This window comes from Phalacrocorax aristotelis, chromosome 19, assembly GCF_949628215.1.
Source record: "Phalacrocorax aristotelis chromosome 19, bGulAri2.1, whole genome shotgun sequence".
In the NCBI taxonomy this organism is placed as follows: Eukaryota; Metazoa; Chordata; class Aves; order Suliformes; family Phalacrocoracidae; genus Phalacrocorax; species Phalacrocorax aristotelis.
Window position 1 is genome coordinate 7302443 of NC_134294.1, and position 18639 is coordinate 7321081.

Genomic DNA, 18639 nt, shown 5'->3' on the forward strand with positions numbered 1-18639 from the left:
TCTAAAAGCTAGAAATATGTGGGCATGAATCAAGTCTGAGAGCATTCCAGCTAATACAACGGTAAACTAGAAAATATTAGTAAGATCGATATATTTGATACATTACTCAGGAGAAAAAAAATATCTTATTTGGGTGTTCGTTTTTCTTAATCATTACAAATTTGCTCACGCCATCTAATGAAAAATAAACCAACACAGAAACAGTACAATTCTTTCAATCATTTTTTCAATTCTGTCCTAATATACAAGTAAGTAACAAATGTTCACACTTTCTTTAGTAGCAAAATAATTCAACACCAAGGTAATTACATAAACATAAACCTAGAAAGAGAACATTTAATTTACCATCAGCCAGAAAAGGAGCACGAAGAAATGGCCTATCAACCAATTTTACCAGACAGCAAGAAAGCTTTCTTACCACATTTCAGAGGGAATACAGGACAGCGGAGTGCAAGTTTCAAACCTGGAATGTAGTTCTACTTCAAACTACTTCAGTTAATGAGACACACACACATATGAAAGGTTTCAAATCATTATTAATGCCTACAAGTCATCAGAGCCCTCTGCACATCATCAAAAAAGACAGTCCCTTCAGCTACAGGCAATCTTAAGACCATACTAGGACAGTAAGTGGATTTTCTTCTTTCCAAGTCCTTTTGTGCCATCTCAGATTTGAATGCTTCACAGCACTGGCACTGTGGCAGAAGGTTTCCAAGGGTAAGAGAAGATACACCTCCCAGAAAAATTATTTTTCCAAAACTAAAAGATATTGTACATCAGCAAATGTACAACGACAGAAAAGGAGCGAACAGTAACCTTGCCATGCTTTTTCTCAGGAAGTACACTGCTTTTTCATGGTTCCTTTTCGCATCTTCAAGCATTTTTTTATGCCTTTCTTCATACTCTTTCTGGGCTTCCTCTTCTTTTCTGCAAAACACAGACAAACAAACAGTTGCAGCAGGACTAAGGAAACCTTGATTCCAGCACAATGACATCTAAGGGTGGGGCTGGGGAGTTATTAAGATGTGCAGAAATGAGGACATTAGCCTTGCCCCTCCCCGTACAGTCTCTTGTCACAAAACCTATAGACAAACTGATAAACCAGTGTCCACTTTCTCTCCAAGAAATCTCCATGAACTTGATCGTAAGTTCAGAAGGTCTCGGTGGCCAACAACAATGCAGACATACGCAGTTAGTCTGATCTAATAAACTTCTTTTCCTTAGACAAAGAGCGTTCACAGTTTTTGTCTTTAGCAAGTTTATTTTCATATATCAGAAATCTTTACCCACATAAGTGCAAGACTGTGGGCATTCTTTATTTTAATTCCATTTCCTCATAACATATTCCTGAAGGAACACCCAGCTAAGAGATACAATACCACTGGTATCTGAATTAGCTAATCTTCTCAACTGGCTAAAAATAGTATGGAGAAAGGAAGCAGAGTCTGACTTAGATGCTTACTTTTCTCTAGACCGCCGATTTTCTTCTGCTTGCAGCGCTGCTATTTTTTCCTTCCAAATCCGCACTTTGGCTCGTTCCTGGTATTGCATCTCTAGCTCCTCCTCATCTTTTTTAAGTTGTTCATGGAGCATTTCATATTTTCCCTGCTCAGTTTCTATCTGCCACATCTCAAGCCTTTAAAACAAAGTGTGAGCTGTTTTCACTGGAATACTGACATTCTTTCACTTACTTAAGGCTATTGAGCAGGTAAGACTCTATTGTGAAAATGAAAATCTAGCCACGTTTTATTTAATTTTTTAAATTATATGGTAAATCATACCCTGTTACTGACACAGGTATTGTACCTTTCAGACTAAGGCTCATATCTAATAGCAAATCTCATTTTAAAGACATCTAAAATATCGGCCAAAAAAAAAAGTAAAAAAATAAAGCTCAAGGTTCTCTTTGTCAAATTCACATTTACCCAGAAGAAAATCTGGAAAACAAGAATATTTAGAAAAATAGCTTTTCCTTCAATGGTAAATAACTTCAGGGACAGGCCATAGCTTTTGTTCTTCTGTGCTTTGCTGAGGGAATTTAGATAGGATAGGGATACATATAAACAGATTAATATAGTCATTGCTAATAGCACAATAAATGAGTGAAGCTTTTTAGAGCTATTGTGCAACACTGCAGCAGAACATACTGTATTCTCGTTAATCACATCTATAAGCTCGTGCTTGTGTTTGTCCTTTGATGTGGTGGAATTAGTAGTTGCACCTCTGGTGCCAAAATATAAACACACTCACCTGTTGCCTTCTGCAAAAGACAGTTTTATTCTGTCTTATAAACAGTTCAGTATGTGTGAACATACACAGTACCAATAAGTCTCCATCGTTCTCAATTTCGATCTTTTCCTTTATGCCCTAAAATGATAGATCTCTGATCTGTCATTCAGAGATCAGTACCACAAACAGGTCTACTTCAGTCCAGCTGATTTTCCATTTAAAATGAGACCTGTTTAGGCCCACCATGTATGCACAATTCCAAATAAAATCAAAACTTCATTTATGTGTGTAAAACTAACTCAGGAGCTGAGCCACAGCAACAAATTTCCTAAGCAATGAACTGTTCAGGCTAAAAGTTGCTCTCAAGATCCTTTGCCTTGCCGTCAACCTCACACGACCTCAAATTATGTAGTTCAGTATTTACAAGCAACTTCTGGAGCGATTAGCTTTTGAATCCATTAAACAGCATATGGAGACCATAATAAAGATTGACTCCCATCACACTCTCTTCTCATTCCCTCACTTACATGTTTTCTTTTAGTGTCAAAGCAATTTTCAACTCAAAATCCTTCTCCTTCTCCAGTTCAGTGCACAGTTGTCTGTGCATTGCCCAAAGGCGGGACAAGGCTGCGCTGTTAACATTGAAAAGAAACAATCGGAAAGAAATTGGAACTAATACAGGTTAAAAAATATCCCCCCCAACAAGATCAGCAACAATAAAACATAGCTTTGAGGCTGAGATTTATGTACTAAAATTCCCCAGCCTCTTACTTAGCCTTCCAAGTGTCCCTTCAAAGGCACAGCTTGCTTTAAACTGTTACAAATTGGGTGAGGTTTACAGAGGCGTATTTATTTCAAAAGCACCGAGCAGTCACTTAGTGTGACCATTCATTTCTCAAGCTGATAAAAGTAGCATTATTTATGAAAAAAAGTTTAGGCGAACATAGATTGATTTTGTTTTTAAAATGGCATTACGATATTCCACTTACTTTGCCTACAGTGGCAGCATTCCACACAGTTGTTTATTTTCCTTAGTCTTCTCCACTCAGGAAAACGAGCAGACCATGTGCTACAGAACCAACAGGCAGTGAACTATGTTTGGCATAAATTTCCTTCCTCAAAATTAAAATTGGAAATGGATCTTCTACCTGCAGTTACTACTCTAACTTCAAAATTTTTGTATCGGGCATCAGTAACGCTAATGGTAGCTGCCGTTTGCATTATTGCTAAAACATGATGCCTTTGAGCTTCATAAGCCAGAAATTGACCAAGTCATCTTGCTCCACAATTCACTTGCTAAATAGAATAGATTGTGAGAATTGCGATTTTTTGCATACCCAGACCTCACAATTCGAGCTGTCATAAGCATACAAACTTCTACAATGCTTTTCCGTCTCTGTTGGTCTTTGTTACTAAGACTGTCTCTTTGAGATCCTGAACAGGGAGTACTAGCACCCGTCACAGGAGCCTCATTAGCATTCACCCCACCACTTCTGTTTAAGCAGCTATTCCATTTTGGCAGTTAACCTGCCTTTACCATTCTATCATCCATCGATACACTAACTTGAAGATTAACACAGGTCACAAAATGCAGCTGCGAAGTTTGTTCACAATACACTGGTTCCTGGTACACAAGCCACCCACTTCTTTCTATTTAAACCAAATGTGAAGAGTACAGTAAATTGCCTCCCACTTTATAGCAGAAGTGTTTCAGAACAGCTCCTCTATGCAGGACTACTCCTGAAAGGCATTTATGCATTTCACAACATAAAACAAACAGAAGAAATGGCATATATACATATATATGCATATAACTAAAAATCCTGATTGTAATAGTTACCAGAAGCAAAACCATGACCTCTGAAACTGCCATAGCACATTGGTGTTGGTTCGTCGTACTGAATAGAAGTGATTGAGACCCTGATAAACATACTTGACAGTAGTGGCCTAGGCTGATTTAATAACCTGTTGTTATATTTAAAAATATATGCCTCTTTCCTGTCCATTCCTAAGTTTCTACCTCTCTCTGCACTGATTTCCCTGACAGAATATTAGCTCTAGACCAGAAAGCACAGAGATCAACGATTCCCGAGCCAAAGCACCATTATTCCTTGTTTCAAAATGAGGAATTGCTGCTGAAAATATGTCAGCCAGAAAGCGACTGCAACATTAGTGTTCACCAACAGGGGAGTGAGCGCATCGCTCTGCTCACCAGCTGGAAGTGCAATACCCTGTATCGGAACAGCCTTCCAGGCTAACGCGGTTACATCTTAATCTGAGAATGGCAACGGGTTTCATCCCTGACCTATTCACATCTTTAGTAGATATGCTTATAAATTCTATCAACTGTTCAACAACACAAAGAGATGAAAACAGGAGTTTATCTCATTAATTACACAGATAAACATAGCGGATGCCTGTAATCTTCACTATCCAGAAATACTCTCTACCTACACATTGCCAGCCTCCTCCTCTTTCTTTATTTCAGTGTCTACATACTCCAGCTGCTTTGCCAGCATCTTGATCTGCAGCTGACAGGTACTCAGCTTGTCTCTGCAAGAAACAAACAGATTATTTATATTTTCTAAGTCCTTTACTCTTTCCCAGGTGACACCACGCGCGTAAAAACTCTTCCTTTTGGGGACAAGATTGACAGCTAGGAATCCTTCACCCCTCCCAACTGCCCAACACCATCCCACTTTTTCTCTTCAGACCTCATGATGAGGCTCTTCAGAAGCCCTTGTTAATTCAAGCAGTTTCTCCAAAAATCCAGAAAAATGTAACAAGAGTTTATTCTGACTTCATCCAGAGGTCAGATATTATCAGAAATGACAACAGCATAAATGGCACCTTTTTACATTAGCCTTCTTCAGATATATTTGCTGCTAAAGAACGTGTTTGTGACCTTAACGTAGCAAACCACTCACAGCAGGCACTGATCTTAAAGCATGTGAGTAACTTCACCGACTCTAATATAGCATTTCCATCACTGTTAAGAAAATGTTCACAACGAATTTTCCTCTCGATGTTTCCAAGCGACTGCTGAACCAGCAGGATCGTTCAGACACCAACGAAAGGAATCAGCATCTAACTCTCCCAGAACAGACACCTCTTCTTTAACATTCATTATCGGGTTTCATTTTTTCAAGTATGTAATTAATTTTTATCCTCAATCCTTGATTCTTTACACGGGTTTGGGGATATATTGAATATATTACATTAAACAAGTGTTTGCATCGTGTAACCTTCATGAAAAATTTCTGTAAACTCTAATAATAACAGATATGGTATCCCAGGATTTGATGGTGATTTATGCTGATGGATTATGTTCACTTAAACACCAACCTGGCTTTTTGGACCACCAGTTCCTTTTCTTTGGCTATGTTGTTCAGTTCTTTTAGGTTCCTCTGTAAGGTTAATATGCAAATTCTATCTGTATACTTCATAGCCTGGACATTATTAACGTTGCCCAAACAGGGTTCCAAGCTTTCCCTTTGAATCAAAACACACAATTAACAATGAAAACATAATGAGAAATCGAGAAGCTATGTGAAGTTTGTACATCATCCCCTTATGCATTTGTGGGTTAACTGTTTTCTGTTTTACTCTTACTGCAGCAGAACTGTTACAAATATGATCAGTATAAGTAAAAAACCAAACATACTCTGTACAAGAAGTTTACATGCATGTACATAAGCTAAGATTTTTAGACTTGGATGCCTAATGTTGAACATTTATACCCACATTTAATGCATTAATTATAGATCTTTGTTATGAAATGCCTGTGGATCCTCTTGATCATACCTAGGGTTTGCACATTCTAGTTTTCCTGAACAACAGTTTAAAACTTTAAAGGGAACATTCTAAACTGGTTTAAAACATATATACAGCTGATCACTCGGGGGGGTGAGCTAATATCTGCTATCATTTTGGGGTGCTTAAACATAGAGCAAGAAGAGGTCTGAAGGTTTTGGGGGTGTTGTTTTTTGGTTTTTTTTTAAATCGTTTTGGTGTATTTTGAGTTTCTCTGTGATAATGGTAACACTGTTAATGTTTGCTGGCAGTAGGCATATGTGCTATGCAACTTCCCACATACATATATTAATAACCATTATCTGAGCTTTTATCATGCCTTATAACCCTGTGCCAGGTCATTCCAGGGCAGAGATTTTGTCAAGTAAGCCAAATTGTGCTTTGATCTTTGTGAAGAGAGCAGCAACTACTTAAGGCCACATTCAAACCACCAAATTCCTTTTCATGCATGACCTCTGTTACACGTAAATTTATTTCTTCAGGAATAAATCCACTGTACCACCTACTCATAAAATCAACGTAGTACTAATCTATCATCATACCAATTCTGTGCTAATTGACTTTACACAGTGGTACAAAACTCTGTACATATTAAAAAACCCAATCCCTTGCAATCCAACACTGATATTTTTTCAGCAAACTTATCTTTTCTCCAACAGCTCCTGATGTTCTACAAGTACAGAGGGATCCGAACACAACACTCGATATTATTACAAAGAGCTGGCTGGGTTTTAGGAGAAGTGTAATTGGTTAGTGCAATGCTCCTTTGATGAGTGCCAATTAGCCCGCGTTAATGTGGTGCAATCCCTGTGTTATAGGTACATACCTACAATGGCTTCAGATTAAAAAGTGTCCAGCATCTGTCTTTATCTCACTCAGCTCATTGTTTCAACAGTAGTAACCAATTTAATTTCTTTTTTGTGGAAAGGTCTGTATTACCTATCACTAATTTGACAGAAACCACACAGTTGAATTAACCAAACCTTCTCCTGAAAAGGTAAGTTAACACTGTAAACGAAATTACTATTAGAAGTGGTAACAAAGCAAGTTATTTACATGCTAGAATCAGATTTGTCTTGAACTCCTTCAAATGCATCCTTGTTTCCCATCTTGCCACCACCAGCCAACTCTTCTTCAAGCTCGTATTCTAATGGAAACAACATTTTAATAGAGACTTTGAACTTTAAAATGCAAAGCTCTAGTCTACTTGCTGTCAAATCAAGACACGGAGAATCAGAGATGGCATTTTATAGCATTACTGCAGCGTATATAAATGAAAAAGTCACATGGCAAAACACCCAGGACTGCTATTGTACACCTGCACGCCAAACCAGGAGAATGCTCTCTGCCTTCATTGTGGAAGTGTCACCAATAAGCAAATGTATGTGGGGAAAAAAACCCAAAACACAGGGCAGGTGGGCAGGATAATGTATTGACAGGCTTTGGCCAACAGTTTAATTTGTTTATCTTACTCTACTTTATGCTACGGTATTGTCAAGATAGAAAATTATTGTTAAGTATTTACATAGTCAAGAAAATGACGAGAAGAGAATAGCCTAAGAACTCTTTTTTAACACAAAGATCAGTATTCAGCACTACACCATACCTGATAATCTGTAAAATGGTGGGGATGTTGCCTTACATAATACACTGACAAACACTTTTGGACACAATTAGAAAAATTGGCTGCCTATGAAGAAATATCTGGTGCCAGTTTAGATGTCTTAGGGTAACCAACATCTTCACAGAGTTGAATCTATGGAAGACCTATGCCATTCTGGAGCCGGATGAGAGAGTCTGGAGCATTTAAAGTGGCACTAGATGCCAGTGTATGAGCAACTGAATCAGGTCCATAGAGTCAAATATTAGACTTTTACCATCAATAACTCTGAATCAAAATGCCTTACAGAGGTAAAAAGTAGACAATTTACTGCTACTGAAATAATGGGTTAGATTTGGATTAGTTACAGCTGTGCAGCATAATGCTAGAGAACACCTACTGGAATCGCTGCGTTTACTTGGAAATCATTCAGCTCTAGTTCTGTACTGTTCCCATCTACTAAATTAGACACATAAATGTTAGTTCTTTGTGAGATATCAAAACAATTCAACACTTTCACCTTCCCAGTGTTCTTCCACATTACAGAACTGACCAGCTTTGTCTTTTTCTTCCTCTTTCAGAAACGGGAGAAGAGATTTTTGCTCTTCTCCCTTACTATAACTGATCTCATTATCTCCCATAGTGGTAGTTCTTTCAAAACGACCAGGCTAAGAAAGAGAAGAGCACATATTTATTATATATAATCTCCAAGAACATGCAATAGTGGTGACTATATCTTGAGATTATAACAGCATTCAGTAAATACTTAACGCATGTGAAATAACTAGATAAAATCACACATCTTTGTACTAGTCACATATTTGAGTATCAACTCTAATAAATCTCATAGAAAAGAAAGGACACTGCCATTTTTTTAAATAATTATCAGTTCAATAATAAAACAAACCTTCTGAACATATTTTATCTGCTTAGGCAACCACTTTACCCAGAACGATTAGGAATCAACTCCACCAAACACCACTTGCTCTTACATCTTATGCAGTTCTCCAATGTTAAGTAAACTGTTCTTAAACGTTGATACAATTTATAAATCAGTAAATACAATTATAAATCAGTAAATCCTATATGTCATCTAGAATGCGTTATTACCACATGGTTGATCATTTACTCAAGATCTCATACAGGGATGCCCACTCCACTCTGCACTGGGGCAGCCTCACCTCGAGCGCTGTGGGCAGGGTTGGGTGCCACAGGACGTGAAGGGTATAAGGCTACTGGAGAGTGTCCAAAGCAGGGCCATGGAGTTGAGGAAGGGTTTAGAGGGGAAACCGTACAAGGAGCGGCTGAAGTCCCTGGGTTTGTTCAGCCTGGAGCAGAGGAGGCCGAGGGCAGCCCTCATGGCGGGCTGCAGCTCCCTCCCGAGGGGAGGAGGAGGGGCAGGGCTGGTCTCCCCGAGGGAATGGCAGGGAGATGTGCCAGGGGAGGGTTAGGCTGGGTGTTAGGGAAAGGTCCTTCCCCCAGAGGGTGGTGGAGCCCTGGAACAGGCTCCCTAGGGAGGCATCACGGCACCAGCCTGGCGATATTAAAGAAGCACTTGGACAAGGCCCTCAGAGACCTGGTGTGAATTTGGGGTGTGCTGTGCAAGGACGGGAGCTGGACTCGATGGTCCTTGGGGGTCCCTCCCAGCTCAGGACGTTCTGTGATTCTATGACTTGTACATATAACTAATTTTAATGAAGGTGATACAGCTTTGCATGCATTTATGTAAATCCTTTTACAGAACCCAAAAACATGAACTAGAGGAGAGCATCTGTTTTTCTCTAGTCAAGGAACAGAGAAAACACGCGGTGGAATTTGAAGCACGGAACAGACTAATGTAAGAAGCACCTCAAAGCCAAGACCGAATCCTACACCGGGCTGTGGACGCTTTGGGGATGTCAACCGCCCCAGGGCCGCCCCCAGGACGGCGCGAAGCCCCCGCACCGGGGCTCCGCTTCTAGACCAGCCCGCGGGAACCCGGACCCCGACCCGCGACCCGCTGCCTCCTACCACCGCCCCTTGGATCCGCTGCCACGGCAACGGAGCAAGCCACCGGCACGGCGCGGCGGGGGAGGCGGGGGTGACCGGGCCCCGCCGTGCCGCTGGAGGAGGCAGGCGTGGCTCGGCCTGCCCCCCCCCGCCCTCCTTCGCGGGGTGGTGCGGCCCGGCGGGCGGTGCTGCGGGCCCCTGAGGCGGGGCGGGGCCTTTTTAATACGTTTAATTAAATCTGACTTGTTTAATATCTTTATCAACGGTCTTGGTGAGGGGATCGGGCGCACTCTCAGTCAGTTTGCAGACGACATCAAGTTGGATGGGAATGTTGATCTCCTCGAAGGCAGGAAGGTTCTGCAGAGGGACCTGCACAGGCTGGATCGATGGGCCGAGATCAATTGTGTGAGGTTTAACAAGGCCCAGTGCCGGGTCCTGCCCTTGGGTCACACCAACCCCAGGCAACGCTCCAGGCCTGGGGCAGAGGGGCTGGGAAGTGCCCGGCGGAGAAGGCCCTGGGGGTGCTGGCTGACAGCCGGCTGGGCATGAGCCAGCAGTGTCCAGGTGGCCAAGGAGGCCACCAGCCCCCGGGCTTGTGTCAGCACTGGTGTGGCCAGCAGGAGCCGGGCAGGGATGGGGCCCCTGTGCTCGGCCCTGGGGAGGCCCCACCTCGAATGCCGGGCTCAGGTTTGGGCCCCTCGGGACAAGGGGGACCTTGAGGGGCTGGAGCGTGTCCAGAGAAGGGCAGCGGGGCTGGGGCAGGGTCTGGAGCACAAGTGTGCTGGGGGGCGGCTGAGGGAGCTGGGGGGGTTTAGCCTGGAGAAGAGGAGGCTGAGGGGAGCCCTTCTCGCTCTCTGCAGCTGCCTGAGAGGGGCTGGAGTGAGGGGGGGGGGTTGGTCTCTGCTCCCCAGTCACCAGTGAGAGGATGAGGGGAAACGGCCTCAAGCTGCATCAGGGGAGGTTTAGGTTGGATATTAGGGAAAATGTCTTCCCTGCAAGAGCGGTCAGGCCCTGGCACAGGCTGCCCAGAGAGGTGGGGGAGTCACCATCCCTGGGGGGTGTTTGAAATCTGTGCAGACGTGGCACTTGGGGGCATGGTTTAGGAGGCCTGGGGGTGTTGGGTTGGTGGTTGGACTCGATGACCTTAGAGGTCTTTTCCCACCTTAATGATTCTATGGTTCTGTGAGGTGGGGGCAGCTGCCCGTCAGCCTGCCCAGCCCGGCCCGGCCCTGCCCCGGCCAGTGCCAGGTCAATTTGTCATGAGCACGTCCCTGGTGCTAAATTCTTGCTTCTAAATTTGCACTCTTACAAGTATGCAGAATTACAAGATGTAGGGTGGATATTCATGGGTTTATTCAAGCCAATGAATTACAAAGATTTGAACCAGCTGAGCAGTTGATCAGGTTTTTTCTTCCTGCTTGATGATTATTTTATTTTTAGTAGTGTAGGTTAAAATATGAACTACTATGAAACGGAATGTCTTTCCGGTTTTGATTGGCAAGATTTTTTATACAATTTCATGAGCTTTTGAGACGTTCCCTAAGACATAAAAGAATGAGGGATACTTTAAAAATATGGTGCCATTAACCATCTTTTGCATTAATGTGAATAATTGCACAGGCGAGAGTACCCGTGGCACCTGTTTAGCCTGTCTTAGGCATCTAGTTTGGGTAATCGGAGGTAACTGAAATCAGAGAAATCTTCAGTGAGCCTTCATCTTAGTAGTTATTCAACATACATTTGTAAATTTAAGCAAGTTGGTGGCATTATAATTAGAAAAACTCTCCTTAGTGAACTCATGTGACTTTCTGCAATGCAGAAGTTGTAGATTTGAGGTTGGAGCACACACATTTCAGAATACTGAAGATTTCTGAGTTTCAATGCAGCATGAAGCTGTCTTAAATGTCTTTTCAGAAATAAACATGTACTATTCTGACAATAGGATTTCACCACTAGTTGCTAATTAAAGGTTATTACAGCAAAAATCATGCGTACTGATAATGCTGCCCATTTATATTGTCACATTCTGAATGCTTCCTCCAGCTTCAGCAGAAACTGCAGGTTTTGAGTTCCTTGTAACGCTTTAATAATCATTACAAGTATGCACAAAATCACTAAATGAAAAAGTATTTAGAAGATATTTCAGTAATTTACACAGTAAAGCTAAATGTGTTCATAAAATGCATCTCAGTTGGAATAGTCTGTTCTGCAGAGGAATCTTCTGAACCTGTGTGTTTGCTGCCATGCGTTCAGTTACCTGATTTTAACTTTTAACTGGTAATTAACTGGGTTTCCTTTCTACCCTATTCCATGTATTACCTTGGCAAAGTTAAGGAACAGTGCAGTTCGATTCACAGAAAAGCAGATTCTTCTCCCCTTATTCTTGGCACTAGGCCTAAATGACATGCTAGAGAAATTCAGTTATTCAAAGACTGAAAGTGATCCAGTTACTAAAATATTGGGACATCGTTTTTCAAGCAGAGCTCTACACCGAAATACCCACTGATCTGTACATAGAGGCGGGAGACATTCTCAGATTTATTTAACTGAAAATGTTGCTCAGTTGTAAGAAATATTTCTGTAATTTTTTATAGTTGCTATGAGAAGTAAGGTCTGGTTTTTTGGTACCATGCATGTAAGCCCATGCTGCTAATCTGAGTATTTATTTCCACTGGCACCCACCATATAGAGCATCTGTTACTCACAGTGGCCAATTCATTGTCCTACACTTGTGCTGTAGGTCCTCATTCTTTAGAAACGTACGGACATTCTTAGCTCTTTAAATAGTGGAATCTTGATTTTATGGCATCTATTCATATTACATAAAACAAATTACATACAGACATTTGCAGGATTAAAGCTACAAGATGTAGGCTAAAAATATGCAGTGATTAACTGTATAGCTCTCTCTGCAGATCTGGAATAGATGTAACTGCTGTTAACTCTGAACCTGCCAGTTCTCACACTCCTGTAGTCAGGGTATAAGAGGTCCAAGCGTGTTCATCTCCCTCAGGAAAACACTTGTAAGGACACCTCGTAATACCACTGATTTTCAGTTTCTTGTGATATTTTTATGCAGGGTATTTATTCAGTCCCAATTTAAAATCATAGAATCATTAAGGTTGGAAAACACCTCTAGGACATCAAGTCCAACCGCCAACCCAACACCCCCAGGCCTCCTAAACCATGGCCCCAAGTGCCACGTCTACATGGTGTTTGAACCCCCCCAGGGATGGTGACTCCCCCACCTCTCTGGGCAGCCTCTGCCAGTGCCTGAGCACTCTTGCAGGGAAGACATTTTCCCTAATATCCAGTCTAAACCTCCCCTGCTGCAGCTTGAGGCCGTTTCCTCTCGTTCTATCGCTAGTAACTACAACTGTTTGGACAATTTTCATAACAACAACAAATGATAACTATAGTCTTAGCAATAAATAGAGTTTAACCTCTTAAGTTTCCTAAAAACCTAACCAGCACTTGAGCCAAAAAGCAACAGCTGATTTGTAACTTTGCTGTAAACCGTAATGGGTTATAACCACTGCTGCAGCCAGAGACATAGCGTTCAGAGATGATTAGAAATTGAATTGTTGTTCTGTAGTGACGTGGTATTCACACCGAACTGGGACAAAGTTCAAATTGCTAATCCAGCTTAAAACAGAAATACCACGTTTTGTTATTAAAGTTTTACGACAGCCCCTTCCAAGGAGCACCAGTCATTTCAGAGTGCACACTGCCAGTGACGTCTGACTGCAGGATTTCCTGGCCGCTGGTCATGATTTCCTGTCAGGTGAATAATTTGTCACTAGGGAAAGGCAATCTAGATTTTTATCTTCCATGTAGATGCGACAAGAGAGAAGATACCTGCAGTTTCTGTGAAGTTGCTAAATTATGGCACCCCCGGCAAGTTCGTATATCCCAATCCGTAATTTCTGTCTATCATTTTAAAATCAGTGAATCTATTCCAGCTTTAAGCTCCAGGAGATTTACAAAAAGGCATTAGTTGGTGCTACTCTTCGAGATTTTGTGGGCACTCACCACCAGCGATACATCTCTGAGAAACTGGATAACATAGTGTGCATGTATAAATTAAAATCCTGCTCTTTTCTTACTATGAAGTTAAATTTAGAGGGTACTTTAGTACCACCTCATGATCGGTTTGAAACTTAGTAGAAGTGGACAGTTCAGTTTGCTATATGGCTACACACTGTGCTTCTACAGGCAGTTGGTATTTCTTTTCTGAATGTTTCCAAGGTGACAGTAGCTCATATATGGAGCTTTCTAGCTTTTAGGCAGGAAGACATGCCAATAGTGGAATCTTAATTTCTGCAGTGTCGTTCATATCAGATTACATAAAACAACTTGCTCTGCCCCTGTTCTATGATACAGATCAACGTTTGACTGTAAACAATAAAACATTGATAAGCGTCTTACCAGTGAGTCATCCTTACGGATGTGGGGCTTGGGCCCTGCCAACCCAAACCAGTCTGTGATGTGGAAAGAAAGAATGAGAGGGGCATTTGCTACCAGAGCGTTCCACGGAGCAATGGCCGGGGACGCCGTTGGCTGGGAATGCGGCACGGAGAGCAACACATCTGGAGGAAGACCATCACCTCCAGTCCTGGAACTAGCCCTGGTGCAGGGGCAAAGGAGGGAACTTCATCCCAGATCTGTTGCACAGAGAAGAGAAAAAAAGGGCAACGTGTCTGGCCGCACGGAGCTTCACGATTATCAGAAAAATCTATGCAGACTGAGGGAGGAACTGGATGTTCTGCAGAACATTTGGAAACAGATAAAAACTAGATTTCTCAGCCAGCGCTTTAGGTGAAAGGAAAATTAATGTTGTAGTTATACTGATATATGTTAAATACAGACAAATTCGTGTTGGGGCCACCGGACATTCGTACAGTACAAGTACAGTACAACCTCTGAAATGAGCTAAATATTTCCATTGTGCAATTGCTACTGATATTCCCAAATCTCATTTATAAAAATAGGCATATGTGTGTAATTGATATATCTAGAGACATTTGGCGACGTTGCCACAACAGTCTTTCACGAGCTGTTTACGTGGAACCGTGGGAGAGTGAAACTAATTATCCGTGTGGTACATTTTTTGCCTCTAAAAATCATATGTGACAATATGACAACTTTATTTGCTGGCAGTAAAACCACCTGTCCTGTTTAGAAAATGATCTATTAAGACTCTCGGGTAACACAGTGCAACTGTAAAATAAATTTACATCATATCCCATTATACGTTCTCAAAATCCTGAGGTAAAAAAGGACTATGAGAACTTTTTATTCGGTCCAAATCACTGAGCATATTTCTCCTAAATCCCACCAAATTATGCTCTCCAATAAATTATTTTATGGTAGCAGTTACAAAAGAATGGATGACTATGATCAGGAAAACATCACACCTGTTACATGTTCCAGAAGGAAAATACTTGACAGCTTTTGAAATGTGGGTGTCTGGTCTTAATTATAGTAAAATATTACTGTGAAGGTGTGACCTTTGCTTACTGCTTGAGAAAGTGTAAATACTTCAAAAATTAGTAATTGTTGATGTAGTAATAGTAACAACTAATAACTTAATAAGTAATAATTTTAAAATTATATTTAATGTAAAATTGTCCAGATGTGGGCGGAGCCGAACACCTTTTGATGGATGGACGTGCTCAGATAGTGTGGAAGTGCTGACCTCGGTATCATGTTGGCCATTATTACACTGCTTTGCCAGATCTCCTGTAGCTTCATCTGTGCAACAGCAAAGATGAAAGGCAGTCCCAAACCACGTAACTCTGACCTGACACCCTGGGCATGTCGGAGCAGGGCTTAATCCCATGTGGTCTCTGACGATCCATCTGAGCTCCGCAGGCAAGGCCAGAGCGTAGGATGGGTGTTTTCATAAGAGCTAGTGCCTGCAGCCGTAGGGATTGAGGAGAGGTAGTAATTTAGTAGAGTGACAAAAAGGCTTAAGAAAAATTTAGTGTCATGGACCATCTTTTAAAGAATATGTGACAGTTCCAAGCCAGTAGCTAAAGGAAAGCTGTAATTATTGTCAAGAGGATTAGATGAGAAAGGTTTGAGGAGCTTATTTATTTTGTTTTGTTTTGGTATTTTAATAGCAATTTTAATTGTTTTTTAATCTATCTCTTGAGCAATTTTAATCTGTCATTGGCTGTAAAGAGTTTGGGATATTCTGCTAGAACTGTAGGAAATAAAATATATTGTTGATCATTATTATTTTATCCCCTCTCTTCCCTTTGGCTAATAGGATTTGTTAATTTTGAGTGGGGGTGTACATATATATAGGTGTGTGTACATATATGTAACAGACGGTTTGCTTAAATATGTAATTGTATACAGAATCAGCTGAAAACAAGGCTGAATGACCTAGTGTTTGTCCTCCTTCTATCTAATATAGAGGATAAAATTAAGGCCTATATACATCAAAGGTAATTTATTTATCTGAGAGAAGTTACACATTTATTTTAGGATTTTGTGGGGACGGATCTTAGAACAACTCTTTTTCTGAAGTACAGGCACAAAGTGGTGGCTAAATCAGTCCTCTGAAAATAACACAAGATTGTGTTAAACCCAGGCACTATTATGGTGGCGATGGAAAACTCCCCGTATATATTTCTTTCATTCATGATGACATTAATAATCCAAATCTATACTATAAAACCTTGATAATTCAAGATGGTTTCAGCAATTGGATAAATATCCCTACGCGATGCCCAGTGAAGTGAATGGGACAGTTAAGTTTTTCCAGGGATAATCAGAACCCTAATTATATACCTTGATTACCAGATTTTTTCAGAAAAATCATTAAAATCCTGGGGCTAAACATATTCCCATCACAATAGCTTTGAAGGTTTTGTGGGCAGTCACCCTACTGGTTTTGGCTGTAGAGCTGCTGAAAAGGAGCATAGTGGAAGAAGAAGAAGTAAGAAAGAGAAGTAGCTAATGAATTTAGGGAAAATATGTAGGTGATACTCTTCCTCTTTTTCTTTTTTTGCAATATCAGAATCACGGAGAGCAAAGAACTTTTCCATAGGAGCAAAGTAATGCTGAAAGTGTAGTTGTTGTAGAAATACAGTTCTTTCAGTAGTGATTCTTTTAGATGATTGCCATTGTATTTTTAGTTGTTTTAATGGTCAAATCTGTAGCAATGTCTATCCTTCCAGAGCCTTTGTTGCCATGATGTACTTACACCAACATGTGAATTACACACACTCGCACACTTCTATGTGTCATTCGCATATAAACTACCCATATACACGCACTCATTCTAAAAGTACAAATTGCCTCATCTGACTTTTGCTGTTTTTACAGATGTATCTGGAAGACATAGAATACTGTTCTTTTCTACTAGTAAATTAGATGACAGCTGTCTAGCCAGACAAAAGCGATACCACGGAATTCTCAGAGTAGGTACGTGGCTCATTGGAACGCCATCCTTAGAGTAGGAAAAATACGAAAAAACGTCAACAGAAAATCTCCTGAAAGGTGTAAATCTGTTCTATTACACAGAGAGACAAAACCATTCCATTCTGTCTGTCATCCTGTGAATGCCTTTAAAAATCTTCTCTGCCCCACCCTGCCGGGGTGGAGTGAGCGAGCGGCTGTGTGGGGCTTGGGTGCTGACTGGGGCTAAACCACAACACCCTCCTCCAAAAAACCAGTTTTCTTGCAACAATCCAACTACTTGAGTTTAAATTTAGATCTTTTCCTCCTTAGCGTGCATTAGCTGCAGGCATGGCCATTGAAATGTAGAGGGAGGAAAAGATCAGAAGGACAATAAACCCCCACGTCATTCTTAGATGCTTATGATATATGATCTTATAGAATCGTAGAATGGTTTGAGTTGGAAGGGACCTCTAGAGGTCATCTGGTCCAACCCCCATGTATATGTGCGTATGTGTGTTTGTGTCTGTATTGTGTGCATCTGTTCTTCTGGATCCCACGGAGCCGTTATTTTCCTCGCCCACCACCCCTCTTTTGCCATTTGAACTATTGGTAATAATTAACACTATAAAATTAAGCATATGAAAAGATAAACGGAACGCTTTGCCCCAGGTGCATCCTTTCATTTGACTGAGGTATCTGCACATTCATTTTTGCTTTACAATATAATTTCTTTAAAATGTCTCCCTCACAGTGTTTCCTTTGTGGGTTGGTTTTAAAATTGTCATTCGAGATTGAACAGCACCAAAAAGCAGAGGAGGCAGAGGATGTGAGAAGAAAAGAGCGATTATGGAGGAGAAAACCGAGTATGACCTGCAGGTAAAGATGAACCCAAACTCCCGAAAAGCCTTCTGGCCGGGGTTCCCCGCTGCCCCCCCGCCGTGAGCCGCGGTCCTTCGGAGCAAGCGGAGCCCCCCGAGCCTGCAGGGCTCGGAAGGTGGGATCCCGCACGGCGTTACGGAGCGCGGGCGGTGCCGGCCCCCCGGCCCCCGCGGGATGGAGCCTTGCACACGCCGTTTGCCAGCTCCGTGCCTGCCGAAGGAACCCGAAGCGTTTCACTTTCAAGAAGCCCCTTCGAGCGACGAGGCAGAAGTTTGTAAAACCTCGCGCCTGCCTCTCCGGGGTTTGTACCGCCGGCCTGGGACAGCCTTCAGAAAGCCAAGAGGTGGCGGTTTCCCCGCACCGGAGACCTCCTATTTATAGCCCCGCTTCCCTCGGAGAGCGGCCGTGCGGCTGGGCTCGGCTCGGCTGGGCTCGGCTCGGCTTGGCGCGGCGCGGGGCGGCGCGGGGCGGGGGCGCTCCCGCACACGGCCACGCTCGGGTCCTGCCGCTCGCATGCCCTTCCCTTCGCCGGCTAAAGCCGCTCCTGAGCCCACCTCAGGCTGCCTGCGCTCCCTGCCTACATCGCCTTTGCCCTCAGCTCGGGCTGCATCTCCCTCCTCCTCCTCCTCCTCCTCCTCCTCCTCCTCCTCCTCCTCCCCCCAGTGATTATCTGCACAGGACATGCCTGGCACCTCCGCAGCACTTTTAGTTCGCTC

At 42.2% G+C, this 18639-nt stretch overlaps 2 protein-coding genes across 2 annotated transcripts in view; one reads left to right on the forward strand and one right to left on the reverse strand.

The window, feature by feature from the left end:
- The window catches only part of LOC142066629 (uncharacterized), an 86354-nt gene extending 76882 nt beyond the window's left edge, over window positions 1-9472 (forward strand). Inside the window, exon 6 of the transcript XR_012663750.1 lies at window positions 9384-9472. The gene's annotated coding sequence lies outside the window, so the exon portion shown is untranslated. The remainder of the gene's footprint in view (window positions 1-9383) is intronic.
- The window catches only part of CFAP74 (cilia and flagella associated protein 74), a 95727-nt gene that overhangs the window by 41194 nt on the left and 35894 nt on the right, over window positions 1-18639 (reverse strand). Inside the window, exons 3-9 of the mRNA XM_075114291.1 lie at window positions 8163-8310; window positions 7099-7189; window positions 5575-5721; window positions 4684-4782; window positions 2757-2861; window positions 1463-1636; window positions 817-927 (exon numbers count right to left, since the gene is read on the reverse strand). Of these exons, the coding sequence (XP_074970392.1) occupies window positions 817-927; window positions 1463-1636; window positions 2757-2861; window positions 4684-4782; window positions 5575-5721; window positions 7099-7189; window positions 8163-8310 (875 nt within the window). The remainder of the gene's footprint in view (window positions 1-816; window positions 928-1462; window positions 1637-2756; window positions 2862-4683; window positions 4783-5574; window positions 5722-7098; window positions 7190-8162; window positions 8311-18639) is intronic.